This window comes from Anomaloglossus baeobatrachus, chromosome 1 (assembly GCF_048569485.1).
Source record: "Anomaloglossus baeobatrachus isolate aAnoBae1 chromosome 1, aAnoBae1.hap1, whole genome shotgun sequence".
Taxonomy (NCBI): Eukaryota; Metazoa; Chordata; class Amphibia; order Anura; family Aromobatidae; genus Anomaloglossus; species Anomaloglossus baeobatrachus.
Genome location: NC_134353.1, coordinates 250972923 through 250994710, shown reverse-complemented (window position 1 = coordinate 250994710; position 21788 = coordinate 250972923). Strand labels below are relative to the sequence as shown.

Below are 21788 nucleotides of genomic sequence, written 5' to 3'. Positions count from 1 at the left end.
GTAGAAAAACTGCAGTGTATTCTACCATTGTTTCTATAGAGAACAACTATAATCACAGCAAAACTGACAAAAACGTGTTTACTGATTTATTTTATTTATTTATTTTTTTCTTTCATTTGTGTCTGGCATGATAGCGGTGAGAGTATATGCTGCACTCTGAGTGTACCCCGGACCATGATCACTAAAAGCAAACCCCAAACTGCATAAATACAGAGAGTAAAACATTGATTAGAGCCTGGGTGGTCCCTGCTCCGTCCCGCACCATTTACAGTCTATGGGATTGATGAGGCTGAGACCACAGCGTACTGTCCATTATTGTTTCATCATCCTCATAGACATTGAATAGAGTGGGGGAGTGCACGTCTGACCATTACTGCAGTCTTCTCTGTTAATTTGGGAGGATAAATATGAGACCCCTTGCATTCAGACATGTAACAAACAAATATTGTCCAACTCTAGCAAGGTTCTACTCATAATGGTTCTGCGAGGGGCTGCTGATAAGTTTTTGTCTTTACCCAGAAAGAAACGAGATGGGATGATGAAATTTTACATTTATTCCACATACTCTCCACTGATGTCAACACACTTCTTACATCGGTATTCCAAGTTCTGTATGCCTAGAAAAAGAAGAATTTCGGATGTGCCTCAAACCAGGCATCCATAGCAGCCATGGCATCAAAAATGATGTGAAATTTGGTACCCTTAAGGTGTTTCTTCAGGTTTGGAAACAGATGATAGTCGGAGGGAGCTAGATCTGGTGAATAAGGTGGGTGGTCAACCAGCTGGAAGCCCAGCTCTGCCAGTTTTGCCATGGTCACCTGTGCAGTGTGAGCGGAGGCGTTGTCTTGGAAAAACAAGATTCCTTTGGACAGCTTGCCGCACCTTTTGGCCTTCAGAGCTGCCTTCAATTGGTCCAAAAGTTTAATGTAATACCTTGCATTGATGGTGGAACCCTTTTGAAGGTAGTCTACTAACAGCATGCCCTCCTTATCTCAGAATACAGATGTCATCACCTTAGTGGCTGATTTTTGCACCTTGAACTTCTTTGTACGAGGAGAACCACTGTGCCTCCACTCTTTTGGCTGCTCCTTGTTTTCAGGGTCACACAAATAAATCCAGGTCTCATCCATAGTGACCAGTCCAGAAACGCTGACAAATGGATCGGGAAGTTTTCAATCGCATGCTTCTCTGATCTGTTATCAAACATTTGGGGATAGCTTCCTCATGTCCAAATGTTCATGGATAATGACACAAATAGGTTCACAGGAAATCCCCATGATGTCGATTCTCCAGTATGAGGTTGTGCACAGCATCGACGATCTCCGGAACAACAACCACTCTTGGTCGTCCAGGACGTTCCTCACCTCCGGTGCTGAAGTGGCCCATTTTAAATTTGACAACCCAGTTCTTAACTGTGGAATATTAAGGGCATTTATCCCCCAGTGTCTGTAACATATCACCATGAATATCCTTTGCGGACTTTCCTTGCAGAAACAAGAATTTTATCACTCCTTTGCTCTCAGTTGCTGTGAATATTGCATTAGACTCCTCCATTTTGTTTTCCGCTTGTGTAAAACATTGTTGCCATTAGCAACAAACACTAAATTTTGAAATATATTAGACACATAAGGCTTTCATGTGATGTAACATTCGTAGGATAGAAACAAAAAAAGATCAAAAAGACTTATCACCAGCCCCTCTTACAACAATGGACGCAAATTTATAAATGGGATAACTTTGTGCTAAATCTGACTGTGATAAAGCCTTAATTAGTATTTTTTTTTCTAACAGGGAGTGCCTGTGGAAATTTTTTTTCCCACCAGATTATCAGGTGTTAAAAGTTTCTGATATTCCGGAGCCTGGTAAACCAAGACAGATACAGGCATTCGAGCTAAGAATGAACATAATAGCAAATGCTACTATAGACTTGCTTTTTACAAAAAATAAAGTAAGTACCAGAGTCACATATTTAGAATGCATCTTCCTGAACCTTTCTGCTTCACTTAACCCTTTCCTGCATTCTCGGTTTAGATTGGCGACCCATTTGTACATTCGCCCTGCCTAACACTTCGTGTTATATTAAGACTCAATTCTGTACTGTGCTTCTCAGAAATAATGTGCCCTTTTAGATATATGCATATGTGATTAATTTATTCTGGAAACTTTTCTTTCATCTGACATTTGATATTCTAGCCCTTATTCTTGGTTTAGAATTTCAGAATATATTGGATTTTCAGAAGTCTGGAGAAAGAATGAAGTGTAGCACACAACTAGAAGTTCTGGGTGTAGTTTGCATTCGCTAATATTCTTGTTATTTCCTGCAGGAAACAAATGCTGTACATGTGAATGTTTGGGCAGGATCGTACTTGGAAGTAAACATCCCCATGACAGTCACTGAAAGTGGTAAGACATTTGTTATTTTGGCAAAAAAAGCAGACTTCTGAGCAGCTGCAACACGTAACACTAAAGGTGGTTAGTGGAGGCCACAAATCCAGGTAGTCCTAGTCCAAATCTTCTGTTCTTGCTGATTCAGACTCTCCAAATGTTTGGTTATATTATATTTGCAGTAGATGTTTGTTTTTCCACCTCTCCCACTCTGCTCCAGGATGAAATCCTTTCTCTGCAATCTTTTATGAGTCATGAGACATTAAACCTCACACCCACAGCACGCAGTTGGCAGAACTGTTCCTTGATTATGATATTCGTTTCTTGTGTCTGCACTTGAGTGCCATTCACATTTTAATTACATTCACAGATCAGTTATTTGTTGCTTACAGCAGCCATACAGATCATGGTTTACTTTACTAAAAGGCTGTAGAAAAAATAGTCAAACAATATTTAAAGAGGACCTGCCACCAGGTCAAACGTGGCCATTTCTTACTCTTATTTTATTCCCGCCACACCCTGAGTATACTTGTTTTGTTTGTTTTGTAAATCCTCTAGATATTTTGAATCCTCTAGATATAGGGACCTTTTTATTTAGTGTTGGTTTTTAGGTCTTTACCAAGGTGGCGTAGCTCACAGTATCCTCTAGGGACGTGTCTTTAGGCTGCTCTGTAGAATTACTCTGTGAGCCTTATCCCCATTGTAAAGACCATAAAAATTAGCTCAAAATAAAAAGGTCCATATTTCTAAAGCCACATGGTAGATAAAAAAACAAAACAAAACTGGAATACTCAGAAGATATGGGGGTGGGGAGGATTAGAGCGTCTTAAGATCTATTCATGTGTGATAATCACTGAGCTAAAGGCCCCGTCACACTAAGCAACATCGCTAGCAACATCGCTGCTAACGAACAACTTTTGTGACGTAACAGCGATGTTGCTAGCGATGTTGCTGTGTGTGACATCCAGCAACAACCTGGCCCCTGCTGTGAGGTCGTTGGTTGTTGCTGAATGTCCTGGGCCATTTTTTAGTTGTTGCTGTCCCGCTGTGAAGCACAGATCGCTGTGTGTGACAGCGACAGAGCAATAACTAAATGTGCAGGCAGCAGGAGCCGGCTTCTGCGGAGGCTGGTAACCACAGTAAACATCGAGTAACCAAGAAGCCCTGTTCTTGGTTACCCGATATTTACCTTTGTTACCAGCCTCCGCCGCTCTCACTGTCAGTGCCGGCTCCTGCTCTGTGCACACGTAGCTGCAGGACACATCGGGTTAATTAACCCGATGTGTGCTGTAGCTAGGAGAGCAGGGAGCCAGCGCTAAGCATTGTGCACTGCTCCCTGCTCTGTGCACATTTAGCTGCAGCACACATCGGGTAATTAACCCGATGTGTGCTGTAACTAGGAGAGCAAGGAGCCAGCGCTAAGCGGTGTGCGCTGCTCCCTGCTCTCTGCACGTGTAGCTGTGTGCGCTGGTAACCAAGGTAAATATTGGGTTGGTTACCCGATATTTACCTTAGTTACCAAGCGCAGCATCTTCCATGCGGCGCTGGGGGCTGGTCACTGGTTGCTGGTGAGCTCACCAGCAACTCGTGTAGCGACGCTCCAGCGATCCCTGCCAGGTCAGGTTGCTGGTGGGATCGCTGGAGCGTCGCTGTGTGACATCTCATCAGCAACCTCCTAGCAACTTACCAGCGATCCCTATCGTTGTTGGGATCGCTGGTAAGTTGTTTAGTGTGACTGGACCTTAAAGCAACAAACCATTGGAAGTGTGAGTGTCTCTGGAGATAAGCAGCCATGCTTTTTTAACAATGGATCTCATTTAATTCATTTGTTTCGAAGAGGTTAGCCACTACCTTTTTTATATATGGTCTATCCATAAAATAAGGCATCACTATTTGATCAGTGTAATATCCGGCACCCTGCCGATTGGTTGTTACTACCGCCAGCTCCCGAAAGTTCTCAGATGCTACAGGAACACAGCAGCTACGTCAATCCTATAGTGGCCTATGCTGGGTACTACAGATGTACCTGTTCATTTGAGTGACATGAATTATTAGTTACGGTTTGTACCAACGCTTTCATTACTGACATCATTGGATTAGGCTGATTTGAGTGCAAAAGAAGTCTCCAACTAAGAATTTTGTAGTTTTACCTGAAGTATACCTCCAACATTGGGTGGCATGTGTTTCCTTCATTATTCGCTTTTGGTTTATGATGAGTAAAGCAATATGGTTTTTGTAGGTAAGCCCACACTGCTGTCACTTGGATTGGGCGCAGGGAAAGGATTACCATAAGAAGAAGGCAGAAGGTTGTAACCTGAAGAAAGTAGACTTAAGGGTACCTTCACACTTAGCGATGCAGCAGCGATCCGACCAGCGATCTGACCTGGTCAGGATCGCTGCTGCATCGCTACATGGTCGCTGGTGAGCTGTCAAACAGGCAGATCTCACCAGCGACCAGTGAACAGCCCCCAGCCAGCAGCGACGTGCAAGCGACGCTGCGCTTGCACGGAGCTGCCGTCTGGAAGCTGCGGAGACTGGTAACTAAGGTAAACATCGGGTATGGTTACCCGATGTTTACATTAGTTACCAGCGCACAGCTGTGTGTGCAGGGAGCAGGGAGCCGCGCACACTGAGCGCTGGCTCCTTGCTCTCCTACCATAGCTACAGTACACATCGGGTTAATTAACCCGATGTGTAATGCAGCTACATGTTCAGAGAGCAGGGAGCCGCGCACACTGCTTAGCGCTGGCTCCTTGCTCTCCTAGCTGCTGTACACATCGGGTTAATTAACCCGATGTGTACAGCAGCTACATGTGCAGAGAGCCGGAGCCGGCAGCACAGGCAGCGTGAGAGCTGCAGAGGCTGGTAACTAAGGTAAATATCGGGTAACCACCTTGGTTACCTGATGTTTATCTTGGATACAGCTTACCTCAGCTGTCAGATGCCGGCTCCTGCTCCCTGCTCGCTTCATTTGTCGCTCTCTCGCTGTCACACACAGCGATCTGTGTGTCACAGCGGGAGAGCGGCTTTGAAGAAAACGAACCAGGGCTGTGTGTAACGAGCAGCGATCTCCCAGCAGGGGCCAGATCGCTGCTCATTGTCACACACAGCGAGATCGCTAATGAGGTCACTGCTGCGTCACAAAAAGCGTGACTCAGCAGCGATCTCGGCAGCGAGCTCGCTGTGTGTGAAGCACCCCTTAGGCTCTTCAATGCTAATGTGAGACTTATCATATCTGACAGGTCCATGTATACACCATATCCAGTGTTTCAACCAATGCGGTCTTTGTCAAAGATCTCGATATAGGTAAAGTGACATCCTTGACAAAGTTTATTTCTGTGAAAACGTTGGATATTGTCTGGACATGCACCTGTCGGATATAATAAACCTCACTTCAGCATGAAAGTGACTACGTTCTGGCTAAAGCACTAAGAAGCGATGTCTTTAAGCTTGGTCCTCCGTATAATAGCGTCTGCTGTAAATCTCATTGTATATGAGAAGGAGTATACAGTCTCCTCTTCTGCCTTTTAAGACCATGACATTTCTGTTACAGACTAGTATGTGCGGCATATTTTGGAGAATACAACATAGTACATAATTGAAGTTTAATAGGAAATGCATTAGGGGTTGTCCTACAACATATGCAACTTGGGATTGTTGAAAAGTGTCTGATCACTGGGATACTAACGATCAATAGAACAGATGGTCTCGGTTTTGGCATATGCTGGGTATATGGCCTAGGGATATTAAAGGGGTTGTCAACTACTAAGAAAACCCCTTCTGATTCCACATGGTTCCCCCTGTTAAAATAATAAAGACCAGACTCGCCTCCGGTATTGGTGCTGTTCCACGGTGCCACAGTTTGTCTCCAGGGATTCTGTGGGGTTGTGATGTCACGTGAGCCCCACATCTGATAAGCGTCAGCTTCCTTCTCTCCGCTTTCAGACCAAACTAGTTAATCACCAGGAAGTGAACTGCAGCTCTCACTTCCTGCTGATTGATTGTTTGGTCCGAAGGTGGGGAGAAGGAAGCCGACGTTGATTGGATGCGGAGCTAGTATGACGTCACAACCCTACGTGATCCTCTGCAATGTGAGCCGAGGCACGCTGGAACAGCGTGAGTATAGTCTTTACTATTTTACGTGGATGAAACATCTGGAATCAGAAGGGGTTGTCCTAGTAGTGGACAACCCCTTTAAAGTCTGTGCATGGGAGCTTTTCTGGTCCCATATGTCAGTGAACAAGTGAAACAAAATGTGAACAAAGTCTTAACCCCTTTTTCATGGTGGGTGTCTTTTCAATTTTTCTGCAAACAATATGTAAAAAATATATATTTGCCGATGGGTGGTGGGTTTATCGTGACCACGTGTGACTAAAGGTTTTCTTCAGCATGTCACACACCACGAATATGTCCTGAGTGTGTAAAGGAATTAATTTATATTTGTAGCCTGGAATTCCTTTGCATAAAGAAATAAAAAAAATAATGCTCCAAGTATAATATACAGTTTATACGCATATAACACATCCTAATGTCTGTGTATGCATAACAAGCTCCCTCTTTTTCGGATATGCATGTTGTGAATTGATATATTTTATGATTTGATCATCTCGTTTCAGGTTATTCTCCCACAATCAAAGGGCAGTTGTTACATGTAGACACCACTACCAGTATGCAGTATCGGACACTACTTGAAGCAGAAATGCTGGCAGTAAGATTCAGTGATCTTTTCTTGTCTGTCTTCATTTTGACAAATTTAAGAATACCTTTCAGGGTGACCCGGCCTTACAGAACTGTCATAGACATTTCATGTGACAGTTTCTTATAGATAGTTGTATTGGCATAGCTTTCTTGGTAAGACGTGTACATTTTTCTTGCCGATAGCTTTTTTTGACATTTATGTTTTAACATATCCTACATTGTGCAGTTCTGCGGTTATTCCTCCTGGAAATGCCTGTATATATTGCCTTTTGGACATTATTATTCGCTTTGGATGTGTCCTTTACAAACTTTCACATTGTCATCCGCGACTGGCCAGTGTCAGACTGTGTATGCCCTATACACACAGAAGATTAGGAACACCCAGTTGTCAGTTTTTTTTTTTCATATATTCCCAGGGGAAATAAAGTGGAATGACACAAATAATATAAAATTCTTAACAGTATTTTTTTGGTGAATGCAAGTATTTACTATAAAGGTTTTGTGTCTACACTAGACGTATAACTATGACTTAAAGGGGTTATCCTCTTTATTGAAACATATGCCAAGGTACAGTTAGCATTAAGAAAATAATCAGTGCTTTACTCCCCTTTCCTGGGTCCATCGTTGTGTGTCTGACACTGTCCCCTTCTCTGATGTTTGGGTGCTGCAGTTATATCACGTTGATATCACTGCAGCCAATCTCTGAGCTCAGCAGCGCTGCCAATGTAGATTGAGCTCAGTGAATGCCTGCAGTGCTGTCATGAGCATGTCACCACTGCAGCCAAACATCATGGACCAGGGCAGTGGTGGAGACGCAGAGCTGGACCTGGGGATGGGTACGTTTGTTTATTCATTCAAAGCAACTGCCTAAGGGGAAAAGTGTTTTTTTTTTTTTTTTTTTTTTTTTTTTTGTAAAGATATAATATTTGCAGCACTAACATAAGGATACAGTGCTGATTTTAGATATTCTAATCCTGGATTTTCTTTTAGTTTCATATAAATGCCAGCTATCCCAGGGTATGGAATATGCCCCAGACATGGCAATGTGAACTTGAAGTCTACAAGGCAACGTACCACTTTATTTTTGCTCAGAAAAACTTTTTTACAGGTAAATAACTTCATCATGTTGGTAAATCAATAACCGAATTTTGTGTAGTCCTATAACACCAAATTATCTTACCTCTCTGAATTCTGTCATTGTTGCGGTTTATTTCAAAATGGCTTTCAAATTGGTGACAAACACCTAATCATTGTCAGCCACAACAATCCTGAGAAAGCCACCGCTCCATCATAGTTCAGACTATGGTGACCAGGCCTGTGGCTGTTACGTGGATGTGACTTGAGGCCTGTTTAAGAAAATACATGAAGGAGTGTGATGAAGAAGCATGATGGTGCAGCTGACAGCTGTACCTGTTGTGGACTGGCTATAGCCCGGTGCTGATGGCTGTACTTGCTGTGGACTGGCTATAGCCCGATGCTGATAGTTGTGCCTACTGTGAACTGACTGTAGCCCTGTGCTGACAGCTGTACCTCCTGTGGACTGGCTATAGCCCTGTGCTGACAGCTGTACCTGCTGTGGACTGGCTATAGCCTGGTGCTGACGGCTGTACCTGCTGTGGACTGGCTACAGCCTGGTGCTGACGGCTGTACCTGCTGGGGACTGGCTTGGTGCTGTTAGCTGTACCTACGGAGGACTGACTATAGCCCGGTGCTGTTGGCTGTACCTACTGAGGACTGACTATAGGCCGGTGCTGACAGCTGTACCTCCTGTGGACTGGCTATAGCCTGGTGCCGACGGCTATACCTGCTGTGGACTGGCTATAGCCCGGTGCTGACTGCTGTACCTGCTGTGGACTGGCTATAGCCCAGTGCTGACAGCTGTACCTGCTGTGGACTGGCTATAGCCCGGTGCTGACGGCTGTACCTGCTGTGGACTGGCTATAGCCCGGTGCTGACGGCTGTACCTGCTGTGGACTGGCTATAGCCCGGTGCTGACGGCTGTACCTGCTGTGGACTGGCTATAGCCCGGTGCTGACGGCTGTACCTGCTGTGGACTGGCTATAGCCCGGGGCTGACGGCTGTACCTGCTGTGGACTGGCTATAGCCCGGTGCTGACGGCTGTACCTGCTGTGGACTGGCTATAGCCCGGTGCTGACGGCTGTACTGGCTGTTGACTGGCTATGGCCCGGGGCTGACTGCTGTACCTACAGAGATTGGCCGTAGCCTGGTGCTCATGGCTGTTCTCACTGTGGACCGGCTATGGCACTGTGCTGACAGCTGCACTTTCTGGTGACTGATTATATAGCCCGATGCTGACGGCTGATGTGTACATGTTGACTGCCGGTGTAGGTTCCTACTCAAATGTATATTAGAGGCTTAATATTTATTTCCTCATTTTATGTTTATTATAGACCTCATTCAAGACTGGTCCAGTGACAGTCCTCCAGATTTGTTTTCCTTTGTCCCATATACTTGGAACTTAAAGATCATGTTTCATCAGTTTGAGATGATCTGGGCAGCAAATCAACACAATTGGATAGATTGCTCAACAAAGCAGCAGGAAAATGGTGAGTGCCTTCCTATAAATCACTTCGCATGGCCTTGCTGAATATTATTAAAGGGTCTATAGGCACAAATACTACCTTTAAATATACTTCTCTTTTAAGTATGTGATGTATGGTTATGCCTTTAATTTTGACATGACTTCTAAAGAAAACAAGGGGGAAAGCCAAGGTGGTAATCTAGTTAAATTGTTCTTCTATATGCAACACCTATTAAGGACTAGAGCTTTATTGGACTTTTTTTTGTTTTAAAAAATGTATTTTAAAAACATTTTTCTTTCTGTTTTTTTTTTTTTTTTTTTTTTTTTTTTCCAAAACGTTTTTTATTGATTTTTCAAATTTGTAAAAACATGACAAGTATCATTGCAAAAGAAGAACATTCGTCTGACAAAATGTGACATAGAGGTGGGTGATACCCCAATTTGGAGTTCCATGTTGCTGTTCGATTTAAGATAGTATACAGTAACATTAAACCAAAACAGAGGTAATGAAATATAATATAACATATGCAATACAATTCGTTAAATCTCTGTGTCGTCCCTGAATGATTTCAATTTTGCTAGCGTGTCTTGGTATTCCCAACCGTCTCGTCTCCCCCTCCCGCCAGAGCCCCCTCCTAGGTGATTCTCAGTTTACCCAGGCTGTCCTGGATATCGCTCAGGATATACCACTCCGAGTGAACAAAAGGTGCCATCAGGTTAATTATTTCTCCCTGTGTGAATTGGCTTTCAATAAAATGTCTCCATCTCACAAAAAACTTGGCTGTCAACCCATCTTTATCCCTCTCCGCTTCTAGTTTTTCCCACTTCAGAAGGTTGTGTAATTCGCCCACAACCTCCTTTATGGATGGGCCCTCCCTTTGAATCCAGTGTTTTAAGATGCAACGCTTAGCTATCATGGCTATGTCATGCGTTATTGCGTATTTCCTCTTTTCCTGCGTGCTCGGTCCTCCTCCTACTCCTCCCTCAAAGGAGTGGAAAATCCACACCATTAAGTCTAGTTTGCTGAAAATTCCCCATGTTGACTGGGCAAATAGTCTGACTTGGTTCCAGAACCTAGCGATTGTCTCACATTCCCATAGCCCATGCAGCATATCCGTTTTTTCTTTTTGACACTTAGGACACCACCTATCCCTACCTGGTATGTTGAAACCTATAATGGCCCTATGTAGAATTCTGAATTGAGTGTCTCTCCATCTCTCATTGGTAATATGTTTCCGCACTTGTACCCATCCTCTCAGTATATCATCCACCACTTCTTCCCTTCCCAATTGTTTCCCCCACGCTTTTAAAGTCCGACTATCCTCCCGTGAGATAAGCACCCCCCTTAGCGATCGATATATTTTAGAGACATTTATACTTGTTACATCACATTCCAGTAACTCATCAATCGAACTTCTGTTCAGCTCTCTTCCAACCACACCCAGGTCTCCTATTATTCTATGTTTCAATTGTTCATACTGGATGATATGTGAGCTATTAAGGTTGTACTTATCCAACACTTCCCGACCTGTCATCCACCTCCTGTCCTCCACATTCATAACATCTATCATTCTCCTGACTCCCCTCTCTTTCCATCTAGTAAATAGCTTGTTTTCTCGTCCCAGGGGAAAATTTGGGAATGCCCAGGGGTTCAAGTACTTGGACACTTTCCATGAGAGCCCCAGTTTTTTCCTTACCGACTTCCATGTTAGCATGGTGTCTCGGAATATAATTGAGTTCCTTATGTGCCCTTCAACCCTGGATAGTGGGGAGTGCAGAATGGACGTCAGATCCCACGGTGACGCATATTTAGTTTCCATCGCATGATCTGAGTGCCTACTCGTTCCTCTCACCCAATCAATTACATGCCTCATGATACATACAAGATTATACCCTTGGACATCTGGAAAGTTTAGACCTCCCTCCTCTGCTGACTTCATCAGCGTACGCAGCTTTATTCTGGGTTTCCTTCCCCTCCACAGAAATTCTGTATACGCGGAGTTGAGCTTATTCACATCCTTTAGTTTTAGCAATAGCGGGATTGTCTGGAAGGGATACAGCAGCCTAGGAAAGCTCATCATTTTTATCAGGTGGCATCTTGCCAGTAATGGAAGTGGCAGACCTTTCCATCCCTTTAATTGAACTATAATTTTCCTGATTAGCGGTCCATAATTCAAGTTATAGATTGTTTCCACCGATCTTCCTATATGCACTCCCAGGTATTTAATTGAAGATTGTGCTATAGGAATTCCACATAGACAGCCATCCCTTATTTGTCCCCCCATTGTCCCATGATGCCCCTTTAGGAACATGATCTCGCATTTTTTTTTGTTCAGTTTGAAACCGGAGAATGAGCCAAATTTTTCAATCAAGGCAAGAGTCTGTGGCAAATCCGCACCGGGGTCCCCCATATAAAGTATGATGTCATCAGCAAAAAGCGCTGTCTTTACTTCTGAACCCCTTATCTTGATTCCTTTAAAGCTATTTTGTCCCTGTAGTATTCTTGACAACGGCTCGATTGCCAGGTTGAATAAAAGAGGAGATAATGGGCAGCCCTGTCTTGTTCCCTTCATCAAAGGGAACACGTCTGATAGAAAGCCCGGAGTGTGTACCCTAGCTCCCGAGTTGGCATAAAGGTTTCTAATGTAAAGTCTCATCTTGCCTACAATCCCTATGGCCTCCATTACCCTGTCTAACCACCCCCAATTTACATTATCAAACGCTTTTTCTGCGTCAAGTGTAACTAGGGCAGGTCTAGCCCCTCCCTCAGTGAGACCCAGTCTAACCGCGTCTACCACTAGAATTGTCTTTCGGATATTGGTAACGGCATTTCTCCCCTTAATAAACCCCACCTGGTGATTCGTAATGATCCTAGGTAAGATCTCGGCCAGTCTATTAGCCATGATCTTGGACATAATTTTTAAATCCTGATTTATGAGCGATATAGGTCTATAACTAGAGGGATCATCCAGGTCCTTGGTTCCCTTGGGGAGTAATTTAATATATGCTATGTTGGAATTTTTGGTTATTTCCGCCCCTCCCAGGAAAGCATTAAAGACTGAGGTTAGATCCGGCGAGATCAGATCCTTCAGAGCCTTATAGAATTCACTATTGAAACCGTCAGGTCCCGGTGCCTTGTTGGTGTTAAGCTCCCCAATTGTTCTCGTCACCTCCTCTACTGTGATATCTGCGTTTAAGGCACTCAAATCTTCCTCCGTCAAGCTAGGCATTTGGGCTTGTCTTAGCCACTCTGCCTCATCAGTCATGTCGTTATTCCCTGACCCATATAGTTTTCTATAGTAATCTCCCAACAGTTTATTAATGTCCTTAGGATCCGTAGTCACCTCTCCCCCCTTTGTTTTCAGTTTAGAGATCACTGTCATCTTTCTGCTGCCCCTTGCCAGATTGGCCAACATCCTTCCCGCCTTGTTGCCAAACCTATGTAAGTCAACCTCCTTGTGCGACCAGAATAGTTGTTCCTTTTTTTTGGCCCATTCGTCAAATCCCTCTTTTGCCTCCAGCCATCTGCCTTTTGTCATGGGAGATCTATTTGTCACATAATTTGTATATGCTACCCGTACTGCTTCACTATGGAAATTATAATTCTCATTGGTTTTCCGTTTGATCATGGCTGCGTACCCCACCAGACGGCCCCTTAGGACCGCTTTTGCCGTTTCCCAAAATATCACTGGGGACTCTCTATGTTCCTTATTGTCCTCTGCGAATTCTCCCCACCACTCCTGTAGCACCTTATGGAAATTATCTTGCCTGAGAAGGAACGATGGGAATCTCCATATGATATCTGTACCTCTCCTGAATTTCTCTCTAATGCCCAATCTCACCGGACTATGATCAGAGATCACCATATTCTCTATCACACAATCTTGCGTACCACTCAGTAAGTCTTGCGAGATCCAGAACTGATCAATACGTGACCAGCTATCATGAGGGTGAGAGAAGTGTGTATACTCTCTGTCATGTGGGTGAGTTAGTCTCCAGATGTCTTTCAGTCCTACGTCTTCTAATGTTACATCCCTATTGTCTAAACTCCTGCCCACATTAGCTGTCCCCTCCTCGCCCCTCCTCCTATCTTCAGCTGAGTCTGGGACGGTGTTAAAATCGCCTCCCACTATAATGTTAGCCTCCCCATCTGCTAATATGGTGGCCTTTATGTCATCATGAAATGTGATTTGTTGTGAATTTGGGCCATAGACATTATAAATACTGAGTTTACCCGCTGGACTAACGATTGTTAAGTGCTGCCACCTTCCATGGTCGTCTGCCTCATGTGCCACTACCTCATGACTGAATTGTTTATTTATTAGAATCATAGTGCCCGCTTTTCTACCTTGTGCCGCTGCCCCGTAAACGGTGCCCACCCAATGTTTCTTCATGCGGAAAAAGTCCTCCCCCCCCAAGTGGGTTTCCTGTAATAAGGCAATGTCTGTCTTTAGTCTTTTCAGATGTCTCAATATCATTGCTCGTTTGTTAGGTGATCTCAGCCCTTTAACATTCCACGTAGTTATCTGTATCATGTTAACCTGTGTATTCTGCTTTTACTACTCCCTCCCCTATGGGCCCCTGCATCAAGGAAGACGAGATGTTCGACACTAGAATCACAGTTGGTACCACAAAATCGACACTCCCTTTCCCCACCTTGCAAATATAACAAATACAACAAAAAGCATGTAACTGTAAAACATATTTTCCCTTCCGAGAAATCCACGGCGCTTCCCGCCACGTTGGTGAGCTCCCCTATTCCTAGCCAAAATATGTAGCTCCCTAATCACCCCCCAAAAAATATATGTTCTATCCCCGGACTAACTTGAATAAGCCTTTGAAAATTATGCAAAAATTAGCACAGTATGTCAAAACCTCAGCAAGATTCTCCAGTCCTACTTATCTCTGACTCCAGGTAGCCATCAGTCCGCCCAGAACAGGCCCACTTCATTTGAATTTGGATGATGTTCCTGGACAAAGGAGAAAAAGAAAAAAAGACCAAGGGGAGAGAAGATGGAGAAAGAAAGAAGAAGAACAAAAAAAAAAAAAAAAAGAGAGGGGGGGGGAAGAGGACCCAGACTTTGGGATGTTTTCCTCTCTTTTCTCCCTTCCCCCTCCTCCTCTCACCTCCCCAACCCTCTCTCCGTAATGCATCCTCCTCAACGCCTCTCCCTGTTTGGGAAGAGAAAAAAAAACAGGCAAAAAAAGGAAAAACAATGAGCGAGTTCCAGTTCAGGTATCATGGTTTCTCTCCAAGGGTTGGTTCCTGTGTTCCAGGCGAGAATTATGCTGTCGACCTGGGCTTGGCCTCCTTTCCTCCCTGGTCTCGACTTGCTTTTGTCCCCCAAGACGTCCCACATCTCTTCCTGAGCTTGTGGGGGATCCTCTTCTGTTATTCCCTTCTCCACTAGCTCCTTTTTCTTGCCTTTCTGACCTAGTCTTGTTGAGCTCTGCCATGAGAATGTTTTCTGCTTCTTTGTAGTCCTTGTAGTATACAAACGAGCCATTGGGGTTTCTAACTTTCAGTGTAGCAGGGTATAATAGCTGGCACTTTACTTTTTTGTTGTACAGAAATGAGCAAATTTTGGTAAATTCTTTTCTCCTTCTGGATACTTCCGCTGAATAATCCCCAAAAATTAGCAGTCTGTTGCCTTGATATTGTTGTGGACGCTTTCGTTCTCTAAAGGCCCTCAATATTTCCTCCTTATGCTTATAATCAAGGTACTTGACAATCACCTGCCTGGCTCTTATCGGGGTATTCTTGTTTGAGTTTTGGCCCTCTCCCTTATTCGCCTCCTGGTGTCTCAGTGGACCCACTCTGTGGGCTCTTTCAACTCTGAATTTCGCCTTTATGCCCAGGGCCTGCGGTAGCTCCAACTCGCATATATTATCCAACTGTCCAATCGACACAGACTCTGGCAACCCGACTATACGTAGGTTGTTTCGTCTCGATCTGTTTTCCAAATCGTCTGCTTTATCCTTCAAGTATTCATTAGATTTTGCTAGAGCTGCTATTTGTGCTTGCATAGCCAGTATTGTCTCCTCGGAGTCAGATATTCTCTGCTCTGATTCTGCCAGTCTAGAGGCATGGGCATTTATCTGTTTTTGCATATTAGCTAATGATGTTTGTATGGCTGCCTCAATAGCCACTTTAACCTCTTTTGACAAGTGTGATGTCACTTCTTCAGCCAGTTTTTTATAGTCCACATTAAGCTTTTGTGTGTACTTGTCTTGGCCTGCAGGTGGTGCTGTTTTCTTAGTTCTCTTTGTCTGGGCTGGGCCACCACCTCCATCCCCCAATAGCTTGCAGGCTTGTGATGTTGGTGTAGTAAGCTGCTTTTTGTTTCCTTTGGAAGGGGTACTATGAATTCTTGCATTTGACTTCCTGTGAGTCTGAGTGGGATTAATCTCCCTGTGCTGTTTGTCAGTTTCATCCTCCAACACTGCTGTGTCTCTGAGCTGCCCTGCTTTGCCTGCATCTTCTCTCCCCTCTGCCTCCATATCTCCTTCATCCTTCCATTGCGATCCACCATCATCAGTCCCCTGCATCCACCTCTCTCCTGCTGTGTCCTCCTGTGACTCCTTGCTCATATCTTCCTTATCTCCTGTCTCCTTGCTCATATCTCCCTTATCTCTCCCCTTCCAGCTCTGTGTTTGCTTTTCTGTGTCTCTCACCATGTGTTCAGGCTCCTCCCCCATCAGGCTCGGCGCCATTATCTTATCTTCTCCCCTGTCCATATCAAAGCTTCTCCAGGCTGACTCACCGCTCCCAGAGCTTCTCAGGAGGTACCTTTCCATAGCTGTCTGCTTTAGGTAACCTCCTGTGCTGCTCTCTGTTTGGTGGCTCGTCCGGGGGGGTCTGTTTTTAGTCGGTTTCTGTGAGGGGTGGCAGGAGATTCTCCTCTAAGCTTCCACCTCAGCCAGGACAGGAACAGGAAGTCTTTCTTTCTGTTTTGTTTTCTTATTGGTCATCATATTGTGATTATTCATAATTGTGTTATTTATATTGTTTCTTTTTAAGTGTCACTAGTTTTGCACACAAATCTTAATAAAAGAAGTAAATGATTTTTACCTGGAAAAAACACAAGACAGCCCAAAAAATGGCATTATCTCATCCATAATGACCCTTAATAAAAAACTGTTTCAGCATTTATACCACAAACTGAATGCTGGTACCAATAAAAACTATGACTCATTATGCAAAAAAAGCCTCACACAGTAGTGTACACACTGAATATGTCGAGAAAAAAATATTACTTTACTGGATGGTTGCATTCAGAACATTTCCTTCTGTTCTAAAAACTGCGAAAAGACGAACCCCCTAATATTCAAAGGGTTTCACCCACTTCCATTTTCAAAAGTTATGCAACTGAATCATTTTGTAAATTACTTAAGCTTCTTTGTTTACACCTTATTCACACATTTATCAATTTGGCCATTATTTTACATTAGTATTTGTTAGTCAGAATTAGGAATGGAGCAATCAAAGGAGAACACAATAGAAACACGGACACCACTTTTGTATTTTTCACCCACTCTTGTTTTTTGTTACAAATACTGAGATAAAAAAAACTCACCAAATACTCAATATGTGCACGTGGCTTAAAGGAAGCAGGCAATGAGAAAAGTGAGTGAATATTTCCAGTTAGCACATATAGGGGACACAGCGATCATGTAGAAGAGGAGCTTTGATCTAAAAGCACTGCACATCACCCTGAAAACACCATCCCCACCATCAAACATGGTGGTGACAGCATCATGATGTGCGAATACTTTTCTGCAGCAGGGACAGGGAAGTTGGTCAGAGTTGAGATGAAGATGGATGGAGCTAAATTCAGGCCAATCCTGAAAGAAAACATATTAGAGGCTACAAAAGACTTGAACCTGGGTCATAGGTTCATCTTCTAGGAGGACAATGACCCTAAACATACTGCCAGAGCTGTAATGGAATAGTTCAGATCAAAACATATTCATGCATGTGAATGGCCCAGACACACACCCCAGTGAGAATCTGTGGCAAGACTGGAAAATTGCTCTTCACAGACGCTTTCTGGCCAATGTCACTGAGCTAGAGCTATTTTGTTAAAAAGAATGGGCAAATGTTTCAGCCTCTAGATGTGCAAAGCTGGTAGAGACATACCCCAAAGACTTTCAGCAGTAATTGCAGCTAAAGGTGGTCCTACTGCAATGTTGAAAAATGTTGAAAAATTCAAGGGGTTTGAATACTTTTTCAAGACACTGTATATTTCATACTAGAAATAGTTCAGTGAATACGGCAAAAATGTATCTCCGAGTCATCCAATGGGTGTTACCTGCTGACACTGCCAGCACAGCATTTCAATCTCAATTACAGTTGGTGATTATGTGAAATTAATGTGATGAATTTGCCCTTCAAGGTTCACATGCTTCTGATTTTTGGTAAACTCAACATTTGATTTTAACCATGCCACATATCCCCTCCCCCCCCCCAACATACTGTAGTCGTTTTTTGTGGGGGGGTTTATTTGTAAAAACAAGCTCAGTTGGAAGAAGCAAGGATCTGCTGAGCACCTGGATTAAGTAGAGCAGCTCCAGTATAAGCGGGAGCCATGTGTGTGAAGTGCGGCCAGAAGAAGAGGCCCTTGTAGTCGCTGCACGGGGAAGCAGTCTACTTGTAATTGGGTTCTTGGGAATGTTGTAGAGTATTACGAGAGCTGCATGCTGGGGATGTGGTATGCGATGCAAGTGGTACAGATGCTACCAAACTTTAACCCTTTTCTAGCCAGAGCATCGGCCAATCTGCATTTTAGCTTAGTAACTGCTGAGTCTACCTGCAGCATCTCCTATGAGTTTTTCAGCTCCTATCACAAGGTGTTTGTGCTGTGTGGCGGCCATTGTTGCGGTGATTTTGTGTCTGTGGGGCCTGGAGTCATGGGGACTCAGCCTTGCAGTATGGGCGCTGTGAAGCATCGGGTCACCTACCCTGCTGGTGCATTGCCCAACACCACAGCTTTAAGGCATAGATTAGGAACCCACTCAGAGGTTCGCTGTGACGTGACTGTGAACATGACGAACCTCATGTTCAGCTATTTGGCTTTTGCCTAGCGGTTTTAGATCAACTTATAATTTTTGGATGTGTGGCCATGTCTTTTTCTATGTTGCAGCTTCTTCTATCAGCTTAGGCCGGTTTCACACATCCGGCTTTTCGCCGGTTTGCCGGATCCGGCGCTCTCCCGTACAGACAATACAGTACAGTGACAGCGCTGTAACTTCTGGGTCACATGCGCCGGTCACATGACAGCATGTGACCGGCGCTTGTTGTGCTGTCACTGTACTGTAGTCACTGTATGGGAGAGCGCCGGATCCGGCAAACCGGCGAAAAGCCGGATGTGTGAAACCGGCCTTAGCTGGATGTAAGGTTAAATGAAAAATAATAAAGGTTGGCAAAGCATTCCTGAGAAGTATTCTACTCAGTAGTTAAGCCTCTGTCTTTATATACTTAAGTGTGTTCCTATAACTTTAGGTTGTGACTAGCGATGAGTGAGCACTATAATGCTTGGATGGGCACGACTTGAGCACCCTAGTATAATGGAAGTCAATAGGGAACTCGAGCGTTTTTCTGGAAGATCCATATACTCTTATCGAGTACCAAGCATGGTAGTGCTCGCTCATCACTGTTTGTGACCCCTTTGCAAAATGAAATGTCAGGGTCTTCCTCCTTGCCTCTCTGTGTGTATGATGGATACACGGGTTATCAATATCCAGAGCCGCGCACTCCGGGTGAGGTAACACCCTGCACACCTGTTGAGACATCTTCAGGCAGCGTGCACTTGTTCTCCTTATGAGAATAGGAGAGGACACACACTTATCTCGGCAGACGTGTCCCTGCACAGTACTGATATGAAAAGTAGACTGTTTTGGAAATAGCCAGATAACCTTTTTAGACATTACTGCTCTTGCACCCAATGCGTGAATGTTTCCTGCTTTGGTTCTATGCAGAAAAGGTTAGGATTAACCCTTCATATGCGCCTATCTCTTCTCACCTCCCCTCAATGCACTCAGTAAACTGCAATAAAGATTATTTCTGGCCTCCTCCCCCTGACCTGTCTCTAAGTTGATGAAAATGGGATGTGGAATCGCCATATGGTATGCTCACACATACTGGATATGTTTCCACAGGGAACTCTGCATGACAAATCCACAGCAAATCATGCAGATTTTTGTAAGGATTTTTTATTTATTTTCTTTCCTTTTCGAAAACCTAACACAAATACATATGAAGAAAGAAAAAAAAAAGCTGTACTTACTGATCACAGCAATAACGTGTCGTGTTTACCCTCAGAATGACAGCATGTCAATAATCCACCAGGCATGATTGATGTCCAAAGCAGTGCAGCTTTTTTGTATTCACTGTGTTAATTATTTTTTTTAAATGTTAATGTCTTACTAATTTTTTTTTCTTGTAAACTGATGCATTTGGTGGACTTCTACGTTGCTAATGATATTGCCTTTACTTTGTGACTTTTGTGCTGCGTACAAGCTTTACTAATGCCATTGTGTCCAGACATGAGAAATGGCAGCAATCATATGTGACAGCACATTATCTACAGTTCAGCAGGGTCCAGGGGTAAAAGCAATAAAGGCCTCATGGGATAGGGAATGTAGTGGTTTCTTATAGTGTTTCTTCGTTTTAACCAAGATTTTATTTTTTTAGGCCAAATGGACCAGTCCTCGTTTCTACATCTGCCAGTATATTGTATCTATATAATAATGGGTTCTGAATTCTTTCTGTACGGACACATAATAAATGTTTCACTTATCACTGTCTCTCTCGTATATTTCTTTGTGTTGTCTTGAATTGGATAGTTGCCCTTAGATGGTTTTATACTTTTGTTATTCTCCGTATTAAATGGTAAATCCATACCAGCCATTGATTGCTATTATAGTACAGATACAAGGGGTTTCCTTTCTTCCACCCATTTTTCTTGCGTGCTGCATATTTTTGTATAGATTTTTATAGTGTTTTTGTTATTCCAGTGTATCTGGCTGCCTGCGGAGAAACATTAAACATCGATTTTGCGCTGCCATTTACCGATTTTGTTCCAAGCACATGCAGTACTAGATTTTCCTTAAGAGTAAGTATCATTGCCTTAAATGTTGCCTACTAAGCAATTTGTACAAAACAATGTCTTCTGGTTTGGGTTTGTGAGCAGAATGTAGGGAAATGAAGCCATTAGGTATGTACATGATTGTTTTTATCCGTAGGGCATGTGCACATGAGTATTTGCAGAAGTTTTTTTCAGTACTAAAAACGCGACTCTTAGCAGGGAAAATGCAACTGACATTACTGAGTTTTTATGCTTTTTCATTTTCTTTTTTTATGCATTCATTTGAATGGGTGAAAAACATTAATTTTGTACACATGTAAAACGCATTGAAAAAGCTGCACATACCCAATGTGTGCACAAGCCCTTAGGATGAAGTCTCGGGTGACAAAATGCAGATGCAGAATTAGTAATATCACAAGCAGTCAGTACGTTTATATATTGGGGTCTATGTGTATGGCGACATCCTCAGAACCCAGATAAAATGTTCTATTTCATTTCTAGGGGGGAGATGTAGATCTGCATTTGTATTTACCGGACTGCCACCCCAGTAAATATTCACTACTTACATTGGTAAAAGACAGTCATCTGAATAAAACTAATCCCGACTCTTGCAACTCAGCGGAGAATCAAAGTGGACTAAAAAATTGCAAGCCGAAATGGAGAAATGTAACGAAAGCTGGGTAAGACGTGTTTTGTCGCCTCATTCCTTGCGGCATACATACTGTGGCCGTTGCCAAAAATTTTTTTGGAAAAGCTAGCTTACCATTGTAGATGTGTCGCCTTGTATGGAATAGTTAATTGAAGTGCTCTGTGACAGACCAACAGGCAGGAGTCCATGCCTCAATCCAGATATAGAAAAAAAGCAATGTCCAGCGAGCCAACGAGTATAAAAATTCACTTAGTACTTTATTAAGAAAAAATATTTTAAAAGTTACTCCAGAGAATTACCATCCAGGTAGTAAAAGGCATGAGTGATGAAATATAGTCCACTAAACATAGATAATAAAATCTTTAGTGGACTATATTTCATCACTCATGCCTTTTACTGCTTGTATGGGAATTCTCTGGAATAACGT

At 43.4% G+C, this 21788-nt stretch overlaps 1 protein-coding gene across 12 annotated transcripts in view; it reads left to right on the top strand.

Annotated features, from left to right (window-relative positions):
- BLTP1 (bridge-like lipid transfer protein family member 1) overlaps window positions 1-21788 on the top strand; it is a 392853-nt gene that overhangs the window by 80304 nt on the left and 290761 nt on the right. For all 12 annotated transcript variants that reach the window (XM_075348975.1, XM_075349025.1, XM_075348994.1 and 9 more), the window contains exons 11-17: window positions 1792-1948; window positions 2325-2403; window positions 7002-7093; window positions 8074-8191; window positions 9495-9650; window positions 20642-20739; window positions 21214-21392. In XM_075348975.1, coding sequence (XP_075205090.1) covers window positions 1792-1948; window positions 2325-2403; window positions 7002-7093; window positions 8074-8191; window positions 9495-9650; window positions 20642-20739; window positions 21214-21392 — 879 coding nt within the window. The remainder of the gene's footprint in view (window positions 1-1791; window positions 1949-2324; window positions 2404-7001; window positions 7094-8073; window positions 8192-9494; window positions 9651-20641; window positions 20740-21213; window positions 21393-21788) is intronic.